The sequence below is a fragment of the Hyaena hyaena genome, unplaced genomic scaffold (assembly GCF_003009895.1).
Source record: "Hyaena hyaena isolate Hyena2069 unplaced genomic scaffold, ASM300989v1 scaffold_1345, whole genome shotgun sequence".
Classification (NCBI taxonomy): domain Eukaryota; kingdom Metazoa; phylum Chordata; class Mammalia; order Carnivora; family Hyaenidae; genus Hyaena; species Hyaena hyaena.
The window spans coordinates 81,666-107,560 of NW_024081981.1; the positions used below are offsets into that span (position 1 = coordinate 81,666).

The 25,895-nt window shown below is 36.7% G+C and overlaps 2 protein-coding genes across 2 annotated transcripts in view; both read left to right on the forward strand.

Annotated features, from left to right (window-relative positions):
* ADAMTS20 (ADAM metallopeptidase with thrombospondin type 1 motif 20) overlaps positions 1-25,895 on the forward strand; it is a 166,573-nt gene that overhangs the window by 31,140 nt on the left and 109,538 nt on the right. The window contains exons 4-6 of the mRNA XM_039223448.1: positions 7,439-7,698; positions 24,268-24,351; positions 24,812-24,936. Coding sequence (XP_039079379.1) covers positions 7,439-7,698; positions 24,268-24,351; positions 24,812-24,936 — 469 coding nt within the window. The remainder of the gene's footprint in view (positions 1-7,438; positions 7,699-24,267; positions 24,352-24,811; positions 24,937-25,895) is intronic.
* Positions 16,222-18,195, forward strand: LOC120225185 (beta-1,3-galactosyl-O-glycosyl-glycoprotein beta-1,6-N-acetylglucosaminyltransferase). Its single transcript, XM_039223445.1, has one exon. The coding sequence runs from the start codon at positions 16,223-16,225 to the stop codon at positions 17,507-17,509; it is 1,287 nt and encodes a 428-aa protein (XP_039079376.1). The 5' UTR covers position 16,222; the 3' UTR covers positions 17,510-18,195.

Consider the following 25,895-nt stretch of genomic DNA (forward strand, 5'->3'; position numbering starts at 1 on the left):
GGACACTGAGATGTTAAAGAATTAAGTAGTTCTATATACTTTGACTCACACCCATCCCATATAGCCAGTGTTAAAATTTGAGGTATATACTTATGTACCTTTTGGCTCATTATATACATTTTTATGGCTAAGTACTTGTATATTCTAAGATAGTTTCGACAAAAATAAAGTCATACTTACTACATTTTTTACTTAAGAACACATGGCCATCCTTCCATATCAAACACACAAAGTCCTAATTAACAGCTGTATAACATTTCATGCAGTTATTACTGTGTTGAGGATGTTAGTTTGAAAAGTCTTAAATTGAGCGTCTTGGGTTTTTTAGTTATAAAAGCCGTTTATCTGCAAAATCAAAAGAATGAAACTTTCTTCCTAATACTCATATTGTATATTTCATTTTGTCTTACTGCTTTAGGTAGCATTACCAGAACAATACTATATGATAGTAGTGAGAGCTGTCATATAGGTTTAATAGCTATTAGTTTAGTACATTACTATTTAAGAACTTAATGGGGCACATGGTGTCTCAGTTGGTTAAACATCTGACTTCAGGTCAGCTCAGGTCATGATCTCAGTTTGAGTTTGAGCCCCAGGTTGGGCTCCATACTGACAACTTGGAGCCTGGAGTCTTCTTCTGATTCTGTGTCTCCCTCTCTCACGCTCTCTCTTTCTGTCCCCCACTTATGCTCCCTCTCTCTTTTAAAAATAAACATTAAAAAAAACCTTAATATGTATCATGAATATATGAATCAATATGAAATGCAGGACTTGGTCAACAACCCATGTGCAGCCACGTAATTCTACAGGTACCCTTCCATTTTGTCCACCTGCCTCTCCTCACCTGAGGCAGACAGCATTTTTAAATCCCCAAACTGAGTGATAAGATTCCTTTATACTGTTACTTGTTGAAGTATGAAATCCTACTTCTTGTGGATTCAATTATTTTGACAAAGTTGTATGTAACATTATTTCATTTGCCATAGAAGTTAAACTTTTGAGAAGTTTAGTTTAACTAATACTGTGTTAAATTATGGTTCTTCTTTTCCCCTTTGACCTTCATTGTCAAACAGTATCATTTAGTGGTTTAAAACCACTGACTCTGGAGTGAGATTCCCGGAATTTGAATCCCAGATGTGCTACTTAATATATGGCTGGATTTTATTACCTTGATTCTATGAAACTTCTGTGTGATAGACAAATCTAAACCGTTCACTGTTATGATAAATGGTCTGTTTAGTTCTGTTCCTTTTATTTGCAGCTCGTTTGGTGAGCAGCTGTGGTAATAAGATTTTTTAATCTCCAAGTTACACATTTTCATCTGTTAACAATACTTATGTCCTTTGAGTTACTACTATAATGAAATTTATCAGAAATGCACTTGACTTACTGTAAGCAGTCTGTGTTAGGTATTGTTTGTATTTTATATTGCTAGTTGGATTCTTTTTTCCCTAATTCCTATTTGAAGATTTTCTTAGAAATTACCCCCTGCTTTAAAAATGGAAGTTCTGAGTATGTGTTTCTGTCTCCTAATGTGCTTATTCTTAATTATATATACACACACTTACGTTTGCATTTAAGAGTAAACAATTTAATCCATTTTGCATTAAGCTATATGAACTGTTTCCTTCTGCCCTACTGAAATTTTCTTAAGTTGAATTATTCCAGTTTTCAGTGTTATTACCAGTATGAGAGATTCAGGTGGCTCCATATTATATTTCTGTGACTTGTCAGTATTTTTCATTTTAGCCTTTTAGGTAGGTATATAGTTAGGTTTTGTGTGTTTGCATTTTCATGATTATCAATATTTTGGCAGCATTTCATATATTAACATTCATATATTTTTGGATTTTTAAAAAAATTTTTAATGTTTTATTTATTTCAGGGAGAGAGAGAGAGAGAGAGAGAAAGACAGCATGAGCAGGGGAGGGTCAGAGAGAGAGGGAGACACAGAATCTGAAGCAGGCTCCAGGCTCTGAGCTGTCTGTCAGCACAGAGCCCGACGCGGGGCTCGAACTCACGAACTGTGAGATCATGATCTGGGCCGAAGTCAGACACTTAACCAACTGAGCCACCCAGGCGCCCCCATATATTTTTGGATTTTGTCTATTGTGAGGTACTCAAGTCAGACTTAATGGGTTTTTATCCATTTATGGTTTAATTATATAATCTGTATATAAGCCAATTGTTTATATATATTGCAACTATCTTCTCCCATAATAGGGTGTTTTCAGTGAACACGACTTCAGTCTTCATTTATTCAAATGAATAGTTTTTAACACTTAGTGTTGTTTGTGTCCTGAGGAATGGTTATCCCCCTTTTATATTTTTTACACTTCTTAGAGTATTTGAAAAAATAGTGTTCTTTCTTTCAATACTTAATAGCATTTATTGCTGAAGCTCTTTGAGATTGGATTATTGGGGGAAAATTGATTAGGACTCAATTTTTAAATTTTTTTGTTAGGACTAACTTTTAAAAAGTTATGTGGTTATTTGGGCTTTTTAATTCTTCATAGGTCATTTTTGATAAGTTGTGTTTTTCTAAGAATGTTCTAGAAAACCTCTCTAAGTTTCCATCAAATTGCTTGTAATACTTGTTAATGTCCATAGGATCTTGATACTGGCTAATTTTTCTTTTGAACTTAGCCAGAATTAAATCTTTAGATCTGAAATTTTGTAATTTTGTTTTAGAAGATTCTTTACCCTTTTATCCTATTTTTTCCCCATTTTCCTATTAATTGCTATATTATCACCTTTAATCATTCTAGTTTGGAGTTCTTTGTTTCATTATTTTAGCCTACATAGAGCCATCTATTCTTACTCTCTCTAGCCAATCTAACTCCTTCAAACCACAGTGTTGTCTTAGTTGGACTGTATTCCCATTTTACCTACTATTGTTAGCAAGCGAGATACTTGATTTCTTAGCACCCACGCTGGACAGACTTGGATGTAGATTTCTCAAGCAGTGAGATACTGACTGGCTCCTGTGTAACTACCTATTCAGCTTTGTATGAATTGGATTATTTTAGACACTCAAGTAAATGGAATTATACAGGACTTTTGTGACTGGCTGTTTAGCATAACATCTTTGAGGTTCATTCAGGTTGTAGCATGTAACCATTTCCTTTCTTATGGCTGAATAATTCCTAGGATCTATATACCACATTTCATTTATCCACTGATGTACATTAGTTGCTTCTACCTTTTGGCTGTTGTGAACAGTACTGCCTTGAATGTGGGTGTGCAAATATCTCTTTAAGACCCTGCTTTTGATTTTTTAAAAAATATACTCAGAAGTAGACTTGCTAGATCTTAGAGTAGTTCTGTTTGTAACTTTTTCAGGCATCTTTAAATTTTCTGTAGCGGTTGCCCCATTTTTACAATCCCACCAATAGTTTGCAGAGATTACAATTTCTCCACATTCTCACCAACCCTTGGGTCTTTATAGTAGTCATCCTAGTGAGTGTGATGTGATACCTCACTGTAGTTTTGATTTGAATTTTTTTTTAAGTAGTGATGAGTGTCTTCTCGCCTGCTTGGCCATTTGTATATTGTCTATGGTGAAATGTCTATTCACATCCTTCGCCCATATTTGAATAGGGCTATTTTTGTTCTGTGGAGTTGTAGGAGTCTTTTAAAAACAACCTATATGTGTATATACACACAATGTGTGTACACACACACATCTCCCTACTGTTTACATTAGAATGTAATTGTTTTGGAGAAAAAATAAAGGTCAGTGGGTTAAGGAAGTTTGCCTTCTTGAGTCCATAATCATATTTAATAAGAAAATTACATCCTGTATTTCATTATAGTTCTGATGCTTTTTTTTTTTTTTAAAAAGGAAGTTTGAGTGAATGGCACTTACTATGGTCCTAACCATTGCAGTCTATCAACTTCCTATGGTGCTGGTTCACAGCATGCACCTATTAGGATACTCATTAATACTAAATTGTAGAAAAAAAATTCCCATGAGAATTTCAAATCAGATTACAGTACATTTAAGAGAGTTCAAGGAGCATACCCCAGATTTATTCTAGCAAATACACAGAATCTCATGAGCTTTATCTAACAAGTATTGACAAAAAGATCCATTAAAAAAATTTAAACACAGATTCAAGTGCATTCTTTGACTTCCATAATGGCTTCCCAGCAATAACTGCCAGTAGATGGTGGACTGTGCTTATGACCACACTAGGCAAGTTTCTGCTGCCAGTGAGTGAACCTAGTGGAAAAAAATACTTTCCTGCCACCCAAATAGGTGACTATGGCTCTCAGCCTGGAAGAGCCTAATCAGTGCTTTCTTTTCAGTTTTCCTGAAAACATCAGCTAAGCAAATGCTCCAGAACCTGGCACATCAAGACTCAGAAGAGTAGAAACATGCCTCAGTAGCTTTGGAAAGCCATTTGTCTTCAGTAACTAAAAATTAAAAACAAAAAACAAAAAACCCCAAAATGTCAAGCACTTGCTGTTATAGATCACCATCACCCGAAAACTAAAGCTACGTATCTCATGAGTCTTAGAAAAAGTTTTAAAACAAAGTAACTATGGTACACCAGGGTCTAAGACCTGTTAAACACTTGTCATTCACTCCCCTAATGTAGTGAGAATGAACAACTTTGTTTCCCACTTGACACACGCTTGTGTAACAATACCCTGTGATTGCCAAATAGAATCACCCACTGCTTCTGCTTCAAGAGTTTCAGCAGCACAGCACAACTCTGAGTGAGCATTTTAACTTTAATTTATAAACCTAGCGACAAAAGAGCCAACCATTTTTCCTAAATGGCACAGCGCTTAGTCACAATTTTTTTAAAGTTAATTTGAAGGGCATGTGTCTGTCAACACACAAATCCTTACAGCTAGTAAAGACAAAAGTAATTACTACTGTTTACTAAGTCCTGATGTAATAACTTTAGGTAAAGGATCTAATTTGTTGAAAACATTCTGGTCTGGGATGGCTGGTGGAATATACCAATTCAAGATATGCCACGTTAGCATACAGATGATTTTGAACTAAAGGCCTTAAAGGGATGCAAAAAGGGCATTCTAATTCTCTTTTGAAAAACAGATTTATAGATACTTTCTCCCACTCATTAGGCTTCCTTTTCAGTCTGTTGTGTCCTTTGGTGCAGTTTTAAAAATTAATGTCCCATTTGTCTGTTTTTGTCATCTGCTTTGGTGTCCTACCCAACCAAGCAGCCCTCACCAAATCCAGTATCCGGAAGCTTTTCTTCCATGTTTTCTTTTAGGACTTTCAGAGTTTGGGGTCTTGTAGGTCTTTAATCCATTTTTGAGTTTTTCTTATAAGCTAAAGCTCTAATTTCAATCTTCATTCAGATACCCAGTTTTCCCATCGCCTCTTGCTGGGGGGAGACCATTGTTTTCCAATAGAGTGATCTGGCACCCTTGAAGATCATTTGACCAAATACATGAGTGTTTATTTCTGGGCTCTGTGTTCTGTTCCATTGATCTATATGCTAGTCTTGCTATGCACAGTCTTATACAAATCTTTTTGTTGATCTGCAATTGAGTAGAATTGCAGGGGTCGTGTACATATGTATCTAACTTGGAAATTGCTAAGTAGTTTTCCAAAAACGGTTGCTTGGTATTATTGGTTTTTTAAATTGAAGCCATTTGAGTGGCTAGAATCACTTTGTTTTTGTTTCGAGGTTGAATTGTTATTGAAGCACTTAAGGTTATTCTGAAAATTATCCTTAAATATGTGTTATTTATTGTCTATTCCGACTAGAGTGTAACCTTTATAAGGTTCTGTTTGCTCCTCAATTTCTAAGTGTTCCTTGAAGTAGAATAGTATTATAATATTTAAAATTGATGAACAAACCAGAGTATATTTGCTTCCTGTTGACTCCGAGATTTGTATGCAAGTTATGTCTGAGCTCTTCTCCAGGGTCTACAAAGTAGTCATGGATGTTTTAGTGGTGGAATCATCCCAGGAGGAAGATAGTAGGACAAAGTTTTAGGGCTATACACTGTTTGCCAAGTTCAGAATTTCCCAATAAAATAAATTTCAAAGCATAAGTGCACTGTAATATTAAAGGGTAGGATGTTTTTAAGAATTAGGAAAAAGTTCATCTGTGGAAACTATGCTTAAAGAGTTTGTACTTAAAACCACAGCATTACTGCTTATTCCAAATGAAATTATTGGCGTAATAGTCTCATATTTCTGTCTAATCCTTATAGTACAACTAAGTCTAAATTGAACAGTTTTGGCATGTGGTTTATGAACTATCCGAGACCTTTGATTTATTTTTTCTGATTCCTTTGGTCCACTTTTTCTGTTGAAAATACTTCTACCAAACAGTTGGCAGAAAAAAGTAAATTTTTTAATGTTTTTTATTTATTTCTGAGACAGAGAGAGAGAGAGAGACAGCGTGAGCAGGGGTGGGTCAGAGAGAGAGGGAGATACAGAATCTCAAACAGGCTCCAGGCTCTGAGCTAGCTATAAGCACAGAGCCTGATGTGGGGCTCAAACCCATGAACCTTGAGATCATGACCTGAGCCGAAGTTAACTTAGGCTTCGAAGATGCTTAACCAACTGAGCCACCCAGGTGCCCCAAAAAAAAATAAAAAAGGAGAGACCTGGAGGGCCTAGAATAAGCATCCATGCTGCCTATATATTTTTTTCTATTAGTACAAATAATCAAGAAGTTTCTATAAATGCATAGGACTCAAACATGGCTTATGTAATTAACATTTAATAATTTGCTATATTTTTTCATTCTTAAAAAATGTTTACTTTTGAGAGAAAGTAAGCAGGGAATGAGTAGAGAGAAGGGAAAAGAAGGTCAAAGTGGGCTCTGCGCTGACACCAGCCAACTCAAGGCTGGGCTCAAACTCCCAAACTGTGAGATCATGACTTGAGCCAAAGTCAGACACTTAACTGACTGAGCCACCTAGGTGCCCCTGAATTCTGTATTTAAACATAAACAGAAGTAATCAGACATTTTATATAATCAAGTATTAAAAAACTCATCTCTTTGGTTGTTTTTCTGGATTCAAAAAGTTACCATTTTTATATGGCTTGATTTTCTCTCTCTAGTGATCTTTACACGATGTCTATATCATACAAAATGTGATTGATCTGTAATGAGTTGAAATGCCATTGGTTTGAGCACCCAGTTTACCTACTGAGAATTAAGAGGGGGGACTCCTTGGTTTTAAAATTTTCTATTAATAAATGATCTCAAATAGTCGTAGCTGCTTAAAAAAAGACTTGGAGTTTGGTTTTTGTTAAATGAACATTTTATTACTGGGAATAGTAATCATCATGATAACTGCTACATCACACTGTTAAATATCTTTTTATTTCATGTTAGAAAGAGATGTGTATATATTAAATTTTTGCCTATTTTGTGCAATATTTTCAGTCCCATCTAATTTAATGGCTCTGCATTATATCCTTTTCTCCTCCCAGAAAGTCAAATAAAGAAAACCACTTTACCCTTTCACAACTACAGCAACACGAGTGAAGATCTTAATGTAAAGAAGGAAATGGTTTTAGGGTACCCTTCAAAAAATAAATCATTGGAAGATGAAAGAAGTCAATTACATTCCAGGAAAAAACGTTTTTTATCCTATCCAAGATACGTGGAGGTTATGGTTACAGCTGATGCTAAAATGGTTCATCATCATGGACAGAATTTGCAGCACTATGTACTAACGCTAATGTCAATTGTAAGTAAACTTGTCCTTTAAACTTCCTAAGATGTTTAATGTTTTCTTTATATTTAATTTAAAAGTTACTGAACAACTTTTTAAAACACTTGAAAGTCTCTGAAAACAATTAAAGAATATTTCAAGTTTTTTCAGTATTTTAAAATGTTTTCTACGTCTTGGTGACAGGGACAGTCCTAGCAGGCCTGATCTTTTACACTTTGAATCTGATTGTTAAAGTTTATTTATTTAAAAGCGGGGGGGGGGGAGAGAGTGTGTGTGGGTGTGGGTGGGTGTCAGGTGGGGGGGACAGAAGGAGGGAGGGGAAGGACACAGAATCCTCAGCAGGCATTGCACTATCAGTGCAGAGCCTGATGTGGGGTTTGAACTCAGCAACTGTGGGATGATGACCTGAACCAAAATCCAGAGTTAGAGACTTTACTGATTGAGCCGCTCTGGTTTTCCTGATTCTGATTTATGAAAATTTTTTTTAATATTCATTTTTTTTTTTTTGAGAGAGAGAGAGCAGGAGTTGGGAAGGGGCAGAGAGAGAGACGGAGACACAGAATTTAAAGCAGGCTCCAGGCTCTGAGCTGTCAGCACAGAGCTCTATGTGGGGCTTGAACTCCTGGACCATGAGATCGTGACCTGAGCCAAAGTCGGATGCCTAACCTAAGGCACCCCCTCCCATCTGATTTTTAAACCCTCTTACCTCTGCACAGAAAGAATGGAAACTATTTTGCTATTGCTATACTTGTCAAGTCAGAAATTGAAATGTTATTTTAAAGCTTTTAATTTTAATTCCAGCATAATTCATAGTTAACATAGTGTTCTATTAGTTTCAGGTGAACAGTTCAACACTTCTATACTTACTGCTTATCATGATAAGTGTACTCTTTAATCTCCATCACCTATTTCACCTACCTCCTCTTCTGGTGGTAATTATTAGTTCTCTATGGTTAAGAGTTTGTTCCTTAGTTTGTCTATATTTCCCCCTCACTTTGCTCATTGTTAAATTCCACATGTGAATAAGATCATATTTGTCTTTCTGACATAATTTGCTTAGTATTACACTCTAGCTGCATCCATTTGTTTCAAATGGCAAGGCTTCTTTTATTTTTTAATGACTGAGTAATACACCACCTCTTTATCCATTCATTTATCAGTGGACACTTGGGCTGCTTCCATAACTTGGCTATTGTAAATAATGCTGCAATAAACATAGGAATGCATGTGTCCCTTTGAATTAGTGTTTGTGTTTTGGGGATAAATAACCAGTACTGCAATTACTGGATCGTATGGCAGTTCTATTTTTGCTTTTTTAGGAAGCTCCACACTGTTTCCTACAGTGGCTGTACCAGTTTGCTTTCCGACCAGTGGTGCAAGAGGGCTCCTTTTTCTCTCCATCCTTACCACCAATTGTTGTTTCTTGTGTGTATTTTAGCCATTCTGGTGGGTGTGAGTTGATATCCCTTTAGAGTTTTGATTTGCATCTCCCTGATGAGAAATTTTGAGCATGTGTCTGTTGGCCATCTGTATGTCTTTGGAGAAATTCCTGTTCATATTTTCTGCCCATTTTTTAAATTGGATTATGTGTTTTTTGGCTGTTGAATCAGTTCTTTATACATTTTTGATACATATATATCTGCACATGGATATGCCATTTGCAGGTATCTTTTCCCATTCTGCAGGTTTTATTTTTAGTTTTGTTGATGTTTTCTCTTGCCATGCATAGCTTTGTATTTTGATGTAGTCCCAATAGTTTGCTTTTATTTCCCTTGCTTCAGGAGCCCTATCTGAAAAAAACTGTAGTTAGGCTTAATTCAGGGAAATTGCTTTCTATGCTCTCTTCTAGGATTTCTATGATTTCAGGTCTTAGGTGTAGGTCTTTGATCCACTTTGAGTTTCTTTCTCTCAAATGGTGTGAGAAAGGATCGGGTTTTATTTTTTGGCACGTAGCTGTCCAGTTTTCCTAACACCATTGGTTGAAGAGACTTTTTCCCATTGAATTTTCTTTCCTGTTTTGTTGAAGATTAATGGACCATATAATTGTGGATGTATTTGAGTTTTGTATTTGGATCTATGGACCTATAGATCTACTTTTATGCCAGAACTGTGCTCTTTTCATTACTACAGCTTTTTAATATAACTTGAAGTCTGGAATTCAGATAGCTCCAGTTTTGCTTCTCTATTTCAGGGTTGCTTTGGCTACCAGGGTCTTTTGTTGTCTCATACAAATTTTAGGATTGTTTTACCTCTGTGGAAAATACTTGTTGGTATTTTGATATGGATTGCATTAAATCTGTAGATTGCTTTGGGTAGTATAGACATTCTAACAAGATTTGTTCTTGCAACCTATGAGTATGAAAAGTCTCTCCATTTCTTTAAGTCTTCTTGAACTTCTTTCATCTGTGTTTTACAGTTTTCAGAGTATAGGTCTTTCACCTCTTTTAAGTTTATTACTAGATCCTTCATTATATTTAGTGCAATTATAAATGAGATTGTGTTCTTAATTTCTCTTTATGCTCTTTTATTCTTGGTGTGTAAAAATACAACATATTTCTGTACATTGATTTTTGAATCCTGCAAATTTATTGAATTCATTTATCAGTTCTAGTTTTTTGGAGTCTTTGGGGTCTTCTATGTATAGTATCACTAGACTTGCAACTAGTGAAAGTTTTATTTCTTCCTTAACAATTTGGATGCCTATCGTTTGCCTAATTTCTGTGGCGAGGACTTCCAGTACAATGTTGAATAGATGTCTTGAGAGTAGACATCCTTGTCTTCTTTCTGATATTTGGGAGAAAACTCAGCTTTTCCGTGTTGAGTATGATGTTGGCTGTGGTTTATTCATATTAGACCTTTATTATATTGAGCTATATTCTCTAAACCTGCTTTGTTGAGGGTTTTTATGAATGGATGTTGTACTTTGTCAAATGCTTTATCTGTATCTGTTGAAATGATCATACAGTTTTTATCCTTATTGATGTGATGTATCATATTGATTTGCGAATATTGAACCACATTTGTATCCTAGGAATAAATCATACTTGATCATAGTGATGGTTTTTTAATGTATCATTGGATTCAGTTTGCTAGTATTTTGAGGATTTTTACATCCCTGTTCATCAGAGATACTGGCATGTAGTTCTCTTCTTTTTGTGGTGACTTTATCTGGTTTTGATATCAGGATGATACTGACCTTACAGAATGAACTTGGAAGTTTTTTTCCTCTTTTTTTATTTCCTCTTATTCAGAATAGTTTGAGGAGAAGAGGTATTAACTCTTCTTTAACTGTTTGGAATTTGCCTATGAAATCATCCGGTCTGGACTTTTGTTGGGAGTTTTTTGATTACCGATTCAATACCATTGCTGGTAATCCATCTGTTCAAATTTTCTATCTCTTCCTGCTTCACTTTTAGTAGATTATGTTTCTAGGAATTAATCCATTTTTTCTCAGTTCAGTTTGTTGGCATATAAGTTTTCATAATCTCTTTACAGTTTGTATTTCTGTGGTGTTGGCTGTTTCTCTTTAATTTGTGATATTTGTGACTTTTTCTGCACTTTTTTTTTTTTTTTTAGTCTGGCTAGAGGTGTATCAATTTTGTTGATCTTTAAAAAGAACCAGCTCCTGGTTTCATTTATCTGTTGTATTTTTTTAGTTTCTATATTACTTATATGTGTTCTAATCTTTATCATTTCCTTCTTTCTGCTGGTTTTGGGTTGTGTTTTTTTTTTTTTCTAGCTCGTTTAGGTGTACAGGTGGGTGGTTCAAGATTTTCTTGAGGTAGAACTGCATTGCTATAAACTTCCCTCTTGGGACCACTTGTGCTACATCCCAAAGATTTGGAACCACTGTTTTCATTTTCATTGGGACAAAATGACATTTTACATTATAAATGTATGGGGATAAAAGGAAAGGCTATTACTGAGAGAGCTGCTTTAGCAAATTTGGAATGTAAGATCACAGTTGCTATAAGAGTTCTTAACATGATACTAATACTTATTTTGAGCAGGAGTGGTGGAGTATCCTGGAACAGAATTCTAGACCTAGTGAAGGACCTAGGCTAGTTCTGTTAGTGGTAGAACTCTATATTCTATCTATATTCATACAAATATGTACATACACATACTTATATGTTTGGGACACTTCTGAATTTAGGCCTATCCTTCTGGAGTAAGCACCTTTCATGCTCAGTAATCTCCTCATTTAGTTAATAGTTAATAGTCACCTATTTATACAGATTCAGGTAATTGGAACATACCTCATGGCTGGAAGTACCTCTATTCACATGTAAGGAACTTAGACCCATTTGATTGAACATACTTGATCAGGATACATCTATTGGTTATTGTAAATTTTTCTTAAGCAGAAATGCCCAGTTAAGTACATTGTGATTTGAAGATACTAAGACCCTATTTTTTTTTCCTTATATATAACATTTTATCTTAAATTCTGATATGTACTAAGAATACATGGCCTATGTTGCCTAAGCACAGTATCTGGTACCAAGCAGGTATTCAGTAATTAATGAAAGATATAATGAATAAGGGAGTAAAGTAATATTTTTCAGAATGCATGACATTGTAATAGATGATTCAAAATGATTTCTGAATTGTGTATAATATGGACTTTTGTTGACTTGAATTTTTAAAATGAAAATAGCAATATATAGAAATTTATCCTGATAACCTGTTTTTACTTCTGAATCTGAAGAAATTAGATGTGTAATTATCTAGATGTATAATTATCTACATGTGGGTGTGGCATGCTCATTATGAGGGGATTCTAATGAGAGCACTGACTTGGAGGATGTCGGTTGATAATGTAGGAAATTGTATCAATTACATGGGACAGTGTAGGATAAACTTAGTAATTTTAAGCAATTAAAAGAGATACTTATTAAGAAAATTGTGGGAAGGAGGGCAGTGATTCCCAAGGAAAATATTAGATTTTGTAAATGCAACAGATTTTGAAGTCTGTTTAATGATGGGTAACTCTGATATCCGTGCTGTAGAAATAATGACTAGAAGAAGGAAAGGAGTACAAGAGGAATGTTTCTTGAAAAAATTTTGGAATAGCTACATGCAGTTTTGGCAATAATGGGCATACTCAGAAATGTTTTGTTGCCTGTATTGCACATACAAATCAATATAATCACTGTTCGGAAGATACTGTGACATAATCTGGAGATAATTGAAGTTGTCCATGAGAGTTTTAAAGCCACGGTTCATCAAGTGGAAAACAGACCTTCTGACTTCATAGAAAGTAAATCAGCTTCTCAGATTGCTTGAAACAGTAGCCTAGTGTGTGCACGTGTCACTTCCTAGAACTTTAGTCCCACCAGGAGAGCCAATTTCCATTGAAGATGAGATATTTGTAGATGTGGTCAGCTGGTTGTGTTGAGTTTTCACTTCACAAGGAGGGTTAGGGAAGAGGGGAACATTCCAAATGTAGGTGGGTAGGAGGAAAAATTTAGGGCAAGTCTCTTTTGAGGTAGTTTGGGTTTGTATATGTTTGCTCGCTTTGTCCAAGGTCAAATTTCAGATGATTTATAAATTACCGGAGTTTAGTGCTTCTCCACTCTTTTTCGTTAAAAGAACATGTGGAATTAAGGAAACAAAGGAAACTGGGGGTGGGGGAGAGGGGGAAGGCAAGGGAAAAAGAGGCAAACCAAGACAGATTATAGAGAACAAATGAATAGCTACTGGAGGGAGAGGGGTAGTTGGGGAAAATAGGTGAGGACTAAAGAGTGCACTTGTGATGAGCACTAGGTGTTAAATGAAAGTGCTGAATCACTATATTGTATACCTGAAACTAGTTTCATGCTGTATGTTAACCAACTGGACTTTTTACAAAAAACCTAAAGAATGTCCAGATAAGGATACAAGAAAGCCAGCAGACTTCATGGTTCTATATATAATGATATATATAAAATTACACATAATTATATATATATATATACACACACACACACACACAATATATCTCATTAGTGAAAAGCTGTGCTCACAGCTGTATTTGCAGATGTAAACCATGTAAAAGGAATCTTGGAGCAAGAGTGACAGACTCTGTTTAGCCTGGGACTTTTCTAGTTATAGGATTAAGACTTCTGGCCTGGGAAACCCCTTAGTCCTAGCAAACTAGAACAGTTGGGGACACCTTGTAGAAATGGTCAGTGGTCAAGTCTAGTTCAACTTGTTTCATCTCCACTCATGAAGTCCATTTCCAAAATTGCTCTGAAGTGATAAGAGGAATGCAGTCTCCATGTAAGTGACTGCAGATGTGTTTCCAATTGAGGAAGGAGATTGAGATTTTGCACATTTTGTCCTCATTTTTAAGGAGGCATTAACTGCATTTATTCAAACACACACAGGATATTGGTAATGTTCTTAGGAAAACTACAAGAAAATGTGATTTGGACTTGAAGTTTAATTGTGAACCATTTAAAGAAAAGTTCAAAATGATAGTTTTTGTATGTTGGCTCCAGATAAAATGGAGAAATAGCTTAATGCTTCAACACTGGGCACATGGATTATGTACGTACACCACTTAGAGGATTATCTTACCTGACCTTACAGAGGATTGTGCTGTCTTTTTCTTTACTTTCCACAAGTTAACAGTGAGTACAGTGATTGAGAAATTTGTGTGATTTAATTGACTATAGTGCTATATGAACAGCTTGGTGATCTGTGATTGAAAGTGATTCTGGCCTTAACATGAAAATTGGGAAGAACGGAATTCTGTATAGTGTATCCAATAAAATAAGGGTTTGTGTTAAATGATCAAAGATGTTCAACCAATTTCAATACCAAAGCTTTTATCTGTAGAGAATTTGAGTGACAGTATGAGGCAAAAATGGCATTCACATATAATTAAACTACCAAAGAATTTGTAATGAAAACAATTTTCTTAACAGACTGACTTTGATATTCAGTGACTTCCTGTTTAATAACCCTTGAAAATATTTACTGTAGGTCAGACTTCTATACTGTTGTGTTTATAAAGGCTTGACTTGATTACATTCACCTTCTTACACAATTACATAACTTAAGGCACATCATGTGATCATCAGGAATAAGCCCTGTTTATTAAGATATAGTTACTATTAGAGGCACTTGTCAACTAAAAAGCCTCACTTGGATTACACTGACTTAATACCTTTGCTTTCACTGATGTTATTCATGATAGAGAAAATTTTTAGCAACAATAAAATAAAAACAACGATATGCTTTCATATTTCAGGTGGGACCATTATGTTCACTTTCCCTTTCTTCAACTCCGTGTTCTTTAACTTTTAAGTTATTTCTTATTTTTAATTGAAGTATAGTTGACTTACAATATTGATTCTGGTAGTACTTCATGTAGCAAATAAGGATAAGGTTATTAATTATTTGCACGTATTTACTTTGTTGTGGAATATCATTTTCTAATTTTGGGCACAGCTATCTGACAAAAGTAATGCTCTTTGTAAGCAGTCTCTTCACTTTGTTTAAATCAGTTTTCTGTTGAAGACTTTGAAGGTGAGTGTGGTCAAAAGGTAAATACTTTGAGTTCTAAGTCCTAGGGATGTAATGCACATGGGATGGTGAATAGTTGACATGGTGAATATTGTATATTTGCAAGTTGCTTAGAGTAGATCTGAGTTCTCATCACAAATGAAAATATTAACTATGTGATAGATAAGTTATTGTGATTTCATTTATATGTATCATGTATATGATCTATATATAAATCATTGTATACCTAAAACTAATATGTCCATTATCTCAAAAGTGGCTAAATAATTTTTTAAAAAGGTAGCCTCTAAACATGCCATATGTACATTCTCTGAAGCTGTATATGCAAATTTCAAAATAGTTGGTCAGTTAATGGTGACAATAACTTCATGATTTGCAGGAAGTGTATTTTGCATAGAATTTTCTCAAAATATTTAAAAAAAAGAATTTATATCATTTCTTTACTTTTTTTTTTTTTGCTAAATATCCGTGAAGTACTGTTTTGTGAGACTTGTAAAGAAACATAAACTTGAGCGCAGCGCGGGCCCCGGCCAGTGCGCGGCGGGCTTGGGGTGCCGCGCGGTAGCGCACCCTCCTGCGCCCCGGCGGCCGGCTCGCTGCAGCGCTTTCCTTCGGTGCAGAACGAGCCCCAGGCACCCCGGCGGGCCGCACACTTCTCTTCCCCGGTGGATGAGGTCGTCTGCAGATCCAGGCTGGGCCTTATGGGCCGCCCAGGTGGAGTGGGACTTCCCGGTCATCCTCTGCTCCCGACGCTCGGCCTCCCCAGCCGCTGTCCACCACCCCCCTGCTGAGGGGCTGCAGAGTGCTGGATCACTCAGGATCTGCTGGATCACTCAGGAACTGACCGAACCCAACTGCCCTGGTGCCCGGTGCAGAAAGTGCCGTTCTCCATTTCAAGCCGCCTTTGCAGTCTTGATAAATGCGAACTGACAACTCGCAAGGTCATGAGAGAAGAGAAATCATGACTGCCTGAAGCCTGGAAGCCCGCCCTTAATTAAGGAAAATCCTCCCATCATTGTTTGAAATGCTGAGAAAGTTGTTGCGAAGGAGACTTTTCTCTTATCCCACTAAATACTACTTCTTGCTTCTTGTTTTTTCCCTTGTCACCTTCTCTGTTTTAAGAATTCATCAGAAGCCCGAATTTGTAAGTGTGGGGCATTTGGAGCTGGTGGGGGAGAATCCTAATAGTAATATTAACTGCACCAAAGTTTTACAGGGTGATGTAGATGAAATCCAAAAGGTACAGCTTGAAATTCTAACCGTGAAAGTTAGGCAGCGCCCTCGATGGACAACCAGTGACTATATAAACATGACCAGAGATTGTAACTCATTCATCAAGAGGCGCAAATATATCGTTGAACCCCTTAGTAAGGAAGAGGCAGAGTTTCCCATTGCCTATTCCATAGTGGTTCATCACAAAATCGAGATGGTTGACAGGCTCCTGAGGGCCATCTACATGCCTCAGAATTTGTACTGCATTCACGTGGACAAAAAATCCGAGGAGTCCTTTCTGGCCGCGGTGATGGGCATTGCCTCCTGCTTCAGTAATGTCTTCGTGGCCAGTCAGCTGGAGAGTGTGGTATATGCCTCATGGAGCCGGGTCCAGGCCGACCTCAACTGCATGCAGGATCTCTACCAGATGAGTGCACACTGGAAGTACTTGATAAATCTTTGCGGTATGGATTTTCCTATTAAAACCAACCTGGAAATTGTCCGGAAGCTCAACTCGTTAATGGGTGAAAACAACCTAGAGAGCGAGAGAATGCCATCCAATAAAAAAGAAAGGTGGAAAAAGCATTATACAGTTGTTAATGGGAAGCTGACCAACACGGGAACTGACAAAACGCACCCCCCTCTCGAAACACCTCTGTTTTCAGGCAGTGCCTATTTTGTGGTCAGCAGGAAGTATGTGGAGTACGTGCTGGAGAATGAAAAAATCCAGAAGTTTATGGAGTGGGCAAAAGACACATACAGTCCTGATGAGTATCTCTGGGCCACTATCCAGAGGATCCCCGAAGTCCCCGGCTCGCTGCCCTTAAGCCAGAAGTATGACATGTCTGACATGCATGCCATCGCGAGGTTCGTCAAGTGGCAGTACTTTGAAGGTGATGTTTCCAAGGGTGCCCCCTACCCGCCCTGCAGCGGGGTCCATGTGCGCTCCGTGTGTGTTTTCGGAGCAGGTGACCTGAACTGGATGCTACGCAAGCACCACTTGTTCGCCAACAAGTTTGACACCGACACTGACCTCTTTGCCATCCAGTGTCTGGATGAGCATCTGAGACATAAAGCCCTGGAGACATTGAAACATTGACTCTTCGTTGTAGGCAACTTGAGAAGTAAGACACATGTGTGAAGCGCACCCCCTCTGACTCTTCCATCTTGCTAATACACATCAGAGAAACTATAGGGGATGCTCTTTGGGGGGTGGAGGGGACTCCTGCTGCGCCCGTCCTCCGAGCTATGCGGCTTTGGAGCACAGTGGGTTCGAAAGGTTATAGCATCAAATATTGACCTAGACTTAGCGTGGGGCCAGGGGAGGCGGTGAGTGGCCCAGGTGGCTGGGGGAAGACACAGTACAAAAACCAGCCTGTTAAAGAGCTCAGGGACTTAACAAAATGATTTCGTCTGTGCCAAAATTCCTTCGAGAGCTTTAAATATGACAGTTTTCTTGATTTGAATAAATTTATAGCAACAACCGAGTGTAAGGATATAGTTTATCCTGCAGGATTTGTTCGGTGAAATAGAAATTGGACTTTAAGTGATCGTTGTGAATACTTTATTGCTATAACGTTATGCTGTGTAATTGTATATCAGTATGTGTCATCTCAGGGAACTTGAAAAAGTGGGCTTGATTGATCGTGAATCTGACTAATTTTCCCTTCTAACAATGGATAGATGTTTTTTAAAACAACAAAAAAAGTGGCGATGTTTAGTTGATTCTGTGAATCATCTTAGCTTATTAGAAAAGATATCTTAGGTTATTTAAAAAGTTAAGATATCTTTGTTATAATGTCTACAGAGAAACACTCAATTTTTCCAAATATTTTTCTCTACTTTTTCCCCCTGGTCTCCTCAGACCCTGTTATCAAACTGTACTGTATAAAAACTTGTGTTCAAGGGCGCCTGGGTGGCTTAGTCGGTTGAGCATCCGACTTCGGCTCTGGTCATGGTCTCATAGTTCGCGGGTTCAAGCCCCGCGTTGGGCTCTGTGCTGACAGCTCAGAGCCTGGAACCTGTTTTGGATTCTGTGTCTCCCTCTCTCTCCACCCCTTCCCCACTCAAACGCCGTCTCTCTTTCTCTTTCTCAAAAATAAACAAACATTAAAAACATGTTTAAAAAAAAAAAAGAAACATAAACTTGATATGCTAGGGGAACAAACATTTAAAGAATACTCAGTACATTCTAATTAGATCAATGAAATTCTGAAACACAGCACTCTGATATGTAGTTAATATGTAGTGATTATAGTTATATATCAATATTGCATGGCTCTGTAGAAGTAGAGGTTACTTAAGAAAGCTGATCTAGCATTTTCTATGGTGTAGTCTATGGAATGGGATACTAGTCATGTGACATGCTCCATGGGAAGATGAAAAAAAACTGTTGAAGCATTTGTGTTAAATACTTCTCCTAGATAATGTGGATTTGTTAGGTATCTTCACAGAAGTAACAAATAGATTATTTAACTTTTTTACTCACATTTCTCAAGCCATGGGATGATTTTGTGCTTTAAAACACAAATGGCCTACACTCTTCTCCCCCAATAGCATCTGGCAAATACAAATTGAATATGCTATGGCATTGTGACCAGGGGTGCTTGGGGTCCCCACATGGTTGCAAGAATTGAGACAAAAAGTAGAGAAGTCCATTTCCAGAGTTGACCAATTTTCATGTAACTAGCAATAGAGCTAGAACTAGAGCCAAGGTCTTCTGGCTGCAAAGGACTTCTCTGAGGCCATGGTCAAGTATCCGCAGCAGGGTAGTGTCAGGGCTAGGGCATGAAACACATCAGAGTTCGGAGAGAAATTTTTGTACCAAGAGCTAATAAGAAGGACTTAAGGAGTAGAATGCTGATCTTCTATAAGATACAGTAATCAGAGCTAAAGCTAATAAATCTAGGAATGTAGTCCTGAAAAAGTAGCAAACATGGTACCCTACCATCATGGCAAGGCACTATGAGGTGGTAGTTTGAGGATAAAGGAAGCACATTGTACATGCCAATTACAAAAGCCTCTGAATAATGAAATGGTCCTTGTCATCTGCCTGCTTCATAATTCAGTTTAATTGCTTATACAGTAACACCTTTAAATATTCACATACAGTAAAATGTATGTATATTGAATGTAAGCACATACATTACGGAGGTCTAGAAATAAAACAGAAAATGCATCCAATTAAATAGGATGCCCTTAATTACTTAATGATACTATTTTAGCATAAAAGCAAAATGTCAACTGAGGGTTTTTTGGGGAGATTGTGTAAAGAATTAGGTTGAGCTGTTTTTTGTCTCCTTTACCTCTGGAAGAATGAGGTTTTATTTTTCTTTTAAGTTTTTATTTAAATTCCAGTTAACCTACAGTGTAATATTAGTTTCACTTGTGCCACATAGTGATTCAACACTTCCGTGCATTGCCTTGTGCTCATTACCAGGGTACTCCTTAATCCTCATCACCAGTTTGACCCGCCCCCTCCCTTTCTCCCCTCAGATAACCATCAGTTCTCTATAGTTAAAAGTTTGTTTCTTAGTTTGCTTCTTTTTCCCCTTTTTGCTCATTTGTTTGCTTAAAATACACACAAGTAAAATAATAGGGTATTTGACTGACTTTTCTACTTAACATAATATTCTCTAGCTCCATCCATTCATTGCAAATGGCAAGATTTCATCCTTTTGTATAGCTGAGTAATCTTTCATTGTGTGTGTGTGTATACATATCTATCTATATCTATATATATATACACATAGACCTATGTATACATACATATATATGTATACACCATATCTTACAAATTGGTCACTTTTCATTAAAGATGCAACATCTGTTTGCTTCTGAAGCTCAATATTATGAATATATTTTGTAGCTGATACTATAACGTCCAGACTGTCATTTGTAGCCCACATATTTAGAGGAATGAGTGAAGAAATTAGTCATGTAGATAATTCATAATACTTAAGCTCTTTTCTGTGTGAAGTATTGGGAATGCATGGCCTCCTGTGATCTAGAAGTCTCCACAACTGTTTGTTTTTAAGGGGAAAAGAGACTTTGCATAAATTTGAGGTGTATTGCATTTTGTAATTTGACTTAAAAGAGCTTCCACGGTTATACTCACTGGATCAAAGGATACCTCTGAAGTTACAAGTGTGAATACACTTTGTTTTCCATGGAAGGTATGTATTTTTTTTTAAAGTTGCGTGGAAAATATCAAGTCAGTTACAAATTTCCACAATTCCCATTTTCAAGTAAGCAATACTGCAGGGCTAACATATCTGCTTGAAATGGCTAACTATTTGTCCCTGTACTTCTCCTCAACCCCACAAGACTACCACTTCTACCAAAGGCACCACTGTAGGTAGAAATGACCAACCTGTAAATACCTATGGCTGCACAGCTAAAAGAATAAGGTTCTGGAATGTGTATTGAAGTCCATGCCAACTCTGCAGTGTCCTCATTTCCAGAGATGCTTTTGGCTCTGTTTCTGGTCATTATTCCATGTAGCAAAAGAAATCGCAGCAGTCATTATTGATTACTTATTATAGGTTACTTATTATATTGAAACCACTCTTTGGCTGATGGAATGAGGGCTCCACCATGAGTACTTCGAGCAAACTCTAAGATCCACAAGATCAGTGTCTGTCTTCCCTATCTCTGGATTGCTAGCCAACAAAGCAAGGTGTAGATGCTGGATACTCATCAAAAGGATGAGACAAGTAATACCTTCTGAAGCAGTAGCTATGTTGGTCTGGGTAGTGGTCCAGAAGATCGTGATCTAGGTTTCAGAATTTTTTTTTTTTAAGTATGGTTGACAAGCAATGCTGTATTAGTTTCAAATATACAACTGTGATTTGATAACTCTACAGGTTATGCTGTGTTGATAAGTGTAGTTTGGAGAATTTCTCAAAACTCAGTTTGTGGATTCCAAGCAGTATTTATGTTGAGGGAAATTGTAGTCCATCCAACTGTGCGGAAACTTGGATGTTTGTGAAAGCTCTTCACCACCGTGTGAATGTCAGCAGAGCTCTCTCGTTGTGAGCACTTACTGTTTGCAAGGATAGAATATCTCCTTTTATCCTTTTATGAAAAACCAGCAAAGGCAAAAGGGAAGGAGGTTATCTGAGCTGGAAGATGAGTGTTCTGATATGGTGGCTTTTGCAAAAAAATCTTTATTGGTGTTGAAAACTAGAAAAAAAAAACGCATCCAGAATTCATACTGTCTCAACAAGAACTGTGGTTCTCTGTTTTTAGATGTTCTGGAAAATGGTTTTTGGCATTTTTCTGATTTTGTTTCTCCTCCCTCAACCCCCTTTTCTAAAAACAAAACACAAAACAAAAACCGACCAAGAAGAAAAGATTCTATTATTAATGCTGTGTGACAAAGATCCCAGGACCAATCGCTCAGCCCTTTGCACCTGACGTGCCACCTGCATAGGAGCCAGTCCTGTTCCTTCTCCGTCACCCCTTTCCCATGGGGGGAACTTCCAAATGTTAATTTTTTTCTTTTTGAAAATATAAATAATATTTTTTTTAAAAATAACAAAAATAGCATATGAAAACTACAGTGCTATACAGGAATAGCATACAATACTATTACAATAACATTGACTATATTCTCTGTGCAGTACCTTTTATCCTCCTTATTCCATAGTTGGAAGCCTATACCTCCCACTTGCTCACTTATTTTGCCAATTTCCTTCCTTCTGTCAACCACCTGTTCTCTGTATTTATGGGTTTATTAATGCTTGGCTTTGCATTTTAGATTCCATATGTGTCTTTTGTCTGACTTATTTCATTTAGCGTTATACTTGCTAAGTTCCTCCCATGTTAGTGAAAATGGCACGATCTCCCTCTTATGCCTGAGTAATACTGTTCTATATATATCTATATCGATATCTAGATATAGCTATCGATATCTATATCTATACCTATATCTATAGATCTAGATCTATATCTATATATCTATATCTATATATAGATATCGATAGCTATATCTATATCTATATATAGATATAGATATATATATACATCGTGTCTCTATCCATTTATCTATCAGGGACACTTAGATTGCTTTCATATCTTGGCTATTGTAAATAACACTGTAATAAACACAAGTGTATATACCTTTTCAACTAGGATTTTCCTTTTGTAACTAGCCAGTAATGGAATAACTAGATCACGATGTATTTCTATTTTTAATGTTTGACAAACCTCTATACTGATTTCCACAGTGGTTGCAATCAGTTTTATTTACACCAACAGTGTCCACAAGGGTTCCTTTTTCTCCACATCCTCACCAACCCTTGATATTTCTTGTCTTTTTGATACTATCCATTCCTGATGGATGTAAAGTGATGTAGTTTTGGTTTGCATTTCCCTGATTAGTGATGTTGAGCATCTTTTCATGTGTTTGTTGGCCATGTGTATGTCATGTTTGGAAAGATGTCTCTTCAGGTCCTCTGCCCTACTTGAATCAGATGGCTTTTTGTCTAAGGTCTTTATATATCTTTGATACTAATCCCGGTTATATATATTATTTGTAAATATTTTAATAGGTTGCCTTCTAATTTTGATGATGGTGTCCTTTGCTGTGCAAAAGCTTTTTAGTGTAGTCTTAGTAGTTAAGTTTTGCTTTTCTCCCCCCTTGCCTGAGGAGACCTATCAAGAAAAATGGTACTGAGACCATTGTCAAAGAGTTTATTGTCTATGTTTGGAAATGATTTTCATTGCACAGGTGGCCCAGGTCCTGAGGGGATTGTCTTGAAAGGAGTGCAAGACGGAGGCATTGGATACGGATGAAACTACTATTGCAGTGGAAACCTCTATGAAGGCTACAAGAAGAGATGAATTAGTGAATTAGCACCTTACCCAGGAATCCTAAACTGAGCCCATGTAGAGGGCTTGATAGAATTAGATTTTTTCGGTTTTGGAGAATTAAAGACCAGGTGGTGACCTGTGACCTCTTGTAGGGTTCCTTAAATGATTTCAGATGACTCTGTCCCCATGGATTCCAGTAGTGCTAACCATTAAAAATTTTAAGCATACTCAGAATTGGAAATATACAGCCATCTTGGAAAATATTAAAACTACCAAAAAGAGAGTAGTTAAAACTTCTATACCTTTATGGAGTATAATGGTTATGTAAATTAGGGATTGTGACACAGAATGAAGTGAAATGCCTGCTGAATCCTCAAGGGTATTTTCCAAGCTCTGAGTGCTCAAATTACTTGAGGATTTTGTTAAAATGCAGATTCTGATTCACTAGTTAAGGGTGGGGGTCTGCGATTATGCATTTCTGATCAACTCTAGGTGATATAATGCTGCTGATCCATGGATGGGTCTCAGTAGTAAGGTTAAGGTTCCTGGTTCTCAAACTTGGCTTCACATTGGAATCATTAAAAAATACTGGGAAAATTTTAAAGGTATACTGATACCAGGGTCTTAACCCTAGAGATTCTGATTTAATTGGTAATGTGGCCTGGGCATCAGATTTTGTGAAAAGGTCCCTAGGAGATTACAGTGTGCAGTTACGACAGACAATTGATGTTCTAGGACATGATTCAAGTTACTTTTGAGAAGAAATAACTCACTTAGGCATCTGATCTTATACTTTATAAAGTAAACACTTTCAACACAATTTTTTAGGAGTTAATACCTCAAATTGACATTTACAACATCTGTAGGACTGTATTATAAAATCTGAAAGTGTATGCAATATGATCTTAACACTAAGAACATATTCTCATATCAAAGCTCTTAAAAGGTCACTAATAAAGTGCAGTTCTATCAAGAACTAGAAATGAACTCTGATGTTTAACATTCTACAAGGTTAATCATACATTTTGTTTCCCCTTGTAGGTTGCAGCAATATACAAGGACTCAAGTATTGGAAATTTCATCAACATAGTAATCGTGAAATTAGTTGTAATTCATAATGAACAGGTAAGAAACAGGCCTGTAGTATTAAGAGTACTTAAGAGTAGTAGACTTTATATATAGATTACAGAACTGTTACTAGAAAGGAGATATTTCTAAAATTTATACCTAAGAAATTGAGTGGGAGTGATTAACTTACACCGTGATAGAATAGAAAGGAAATAATTTAAAACGAGGTATTCCCTTTTATAATCCTGTTGTTGAAGGACTTAAAATACAGTTTTTACAAGTTTTTTTGATCCTAAGTATTGGTTATATGGAAGAGGTTTCACTAGATTCCCTTTCGATCCTGATGTTTTAAATATTCTAGGATATTTTTGAACAAATACGAAGGAGAGATGATGCCACTTCTTTATTTGCCTCTGAAAATGCTATCTGATAAATTGCAAGGATGCTGACAAGCTTGGAGAAAAGAGGCTGTGGATGTTTTAATGTATTATTGAATTGCTTATTTTTGTGTGTGCAGGAAGGACCAGTCATCAGTTACAATGCAGCTACCACATTGCGTAACTTTTGTTTATGGCAACAAACTCAGAATGTTCTTGATGATGCTCACCCTGCTCACCATGACACTGCTGTTCTTATCACTAGGTACAGTTTTAGAAATAACCCTCCAACCGCAGTTTACCCTTTCTCTCTGCATGATCCCTGCTCTAGTTACCTAATTCTTTATTGATGACACATGGAAGTATTCTATGAGAGCTTGTATTGCAAAAGATACTATTGAAAGAAAACATTGCTCTTGCAGACCAAACTGCAAATTGATTCCTTAGGAAATTAGCACTGTTAGGTTGCTGAGGAATGGATTGACTGAAGCAAAATAATTTCCTGATCAGTGACAGAATTAGGAAAAATACTTGGAAATGAACATAGTTATGGAACTGAAAACAGGTTATGTTCATTCTCCACTTGATCTTTCAATCACTTAGAAGAGCTTTTGAATTTTAATTGATTGCCCACTTTTTGGACTATTTGTACTTTAAAAAAGAAAAAAAAAGCAAAAGAAAACCCTATTCCTTGTTTTGATGCTCAATATGTATCTTAATTCCTAGGCTGCATTTGCATGGATATTAACATGCTTACATATGAAAAACAACTTATTCTATTATAAAATATCTATTTTTCAAGCACCACTGTATATTGTTAATTAATGCCTTTGCTTCAGCACCACTGATGGTTACCAGAATATTTGGGTTTTAGGATTGGCTGATTGGTTGACAGTAGGAAATAATTCTTCCATTTAGGGGTCAGACTGAGAATTTGCTTTCTAGGATCCTGAAATGAAACACTTAATCCATGTAAAATAGCTGACATGTAGAAAAGGTCAGAGAACTGTCAAATTGATTAGAGACTAAGTAATGCAGAAGAAGAAAAAAATGAGCAACTTGGTGATATCTGAAAACATCATTTCTGGTGGAGAATAATAGCTGAAGTTCATAATGACCCCGAAGTGTCAAGGGTAAACTATATTACACATACTGCATAAGGTGGATTCAGAGAGGTGAGCACAGATGGCAAGTGGGGATGAATGGAGAGATCAAAGTGGGTAA

Excerpts from the sequence above, each read along its gene's own strand:
- LOC120225185 (XM_039223445.1), top strand. The coding sequence starts at position 16,223 with ATGCTGAGAAAGTTGTTGCGAAGGAGACTTTTCTCTTATCCCACTAAA.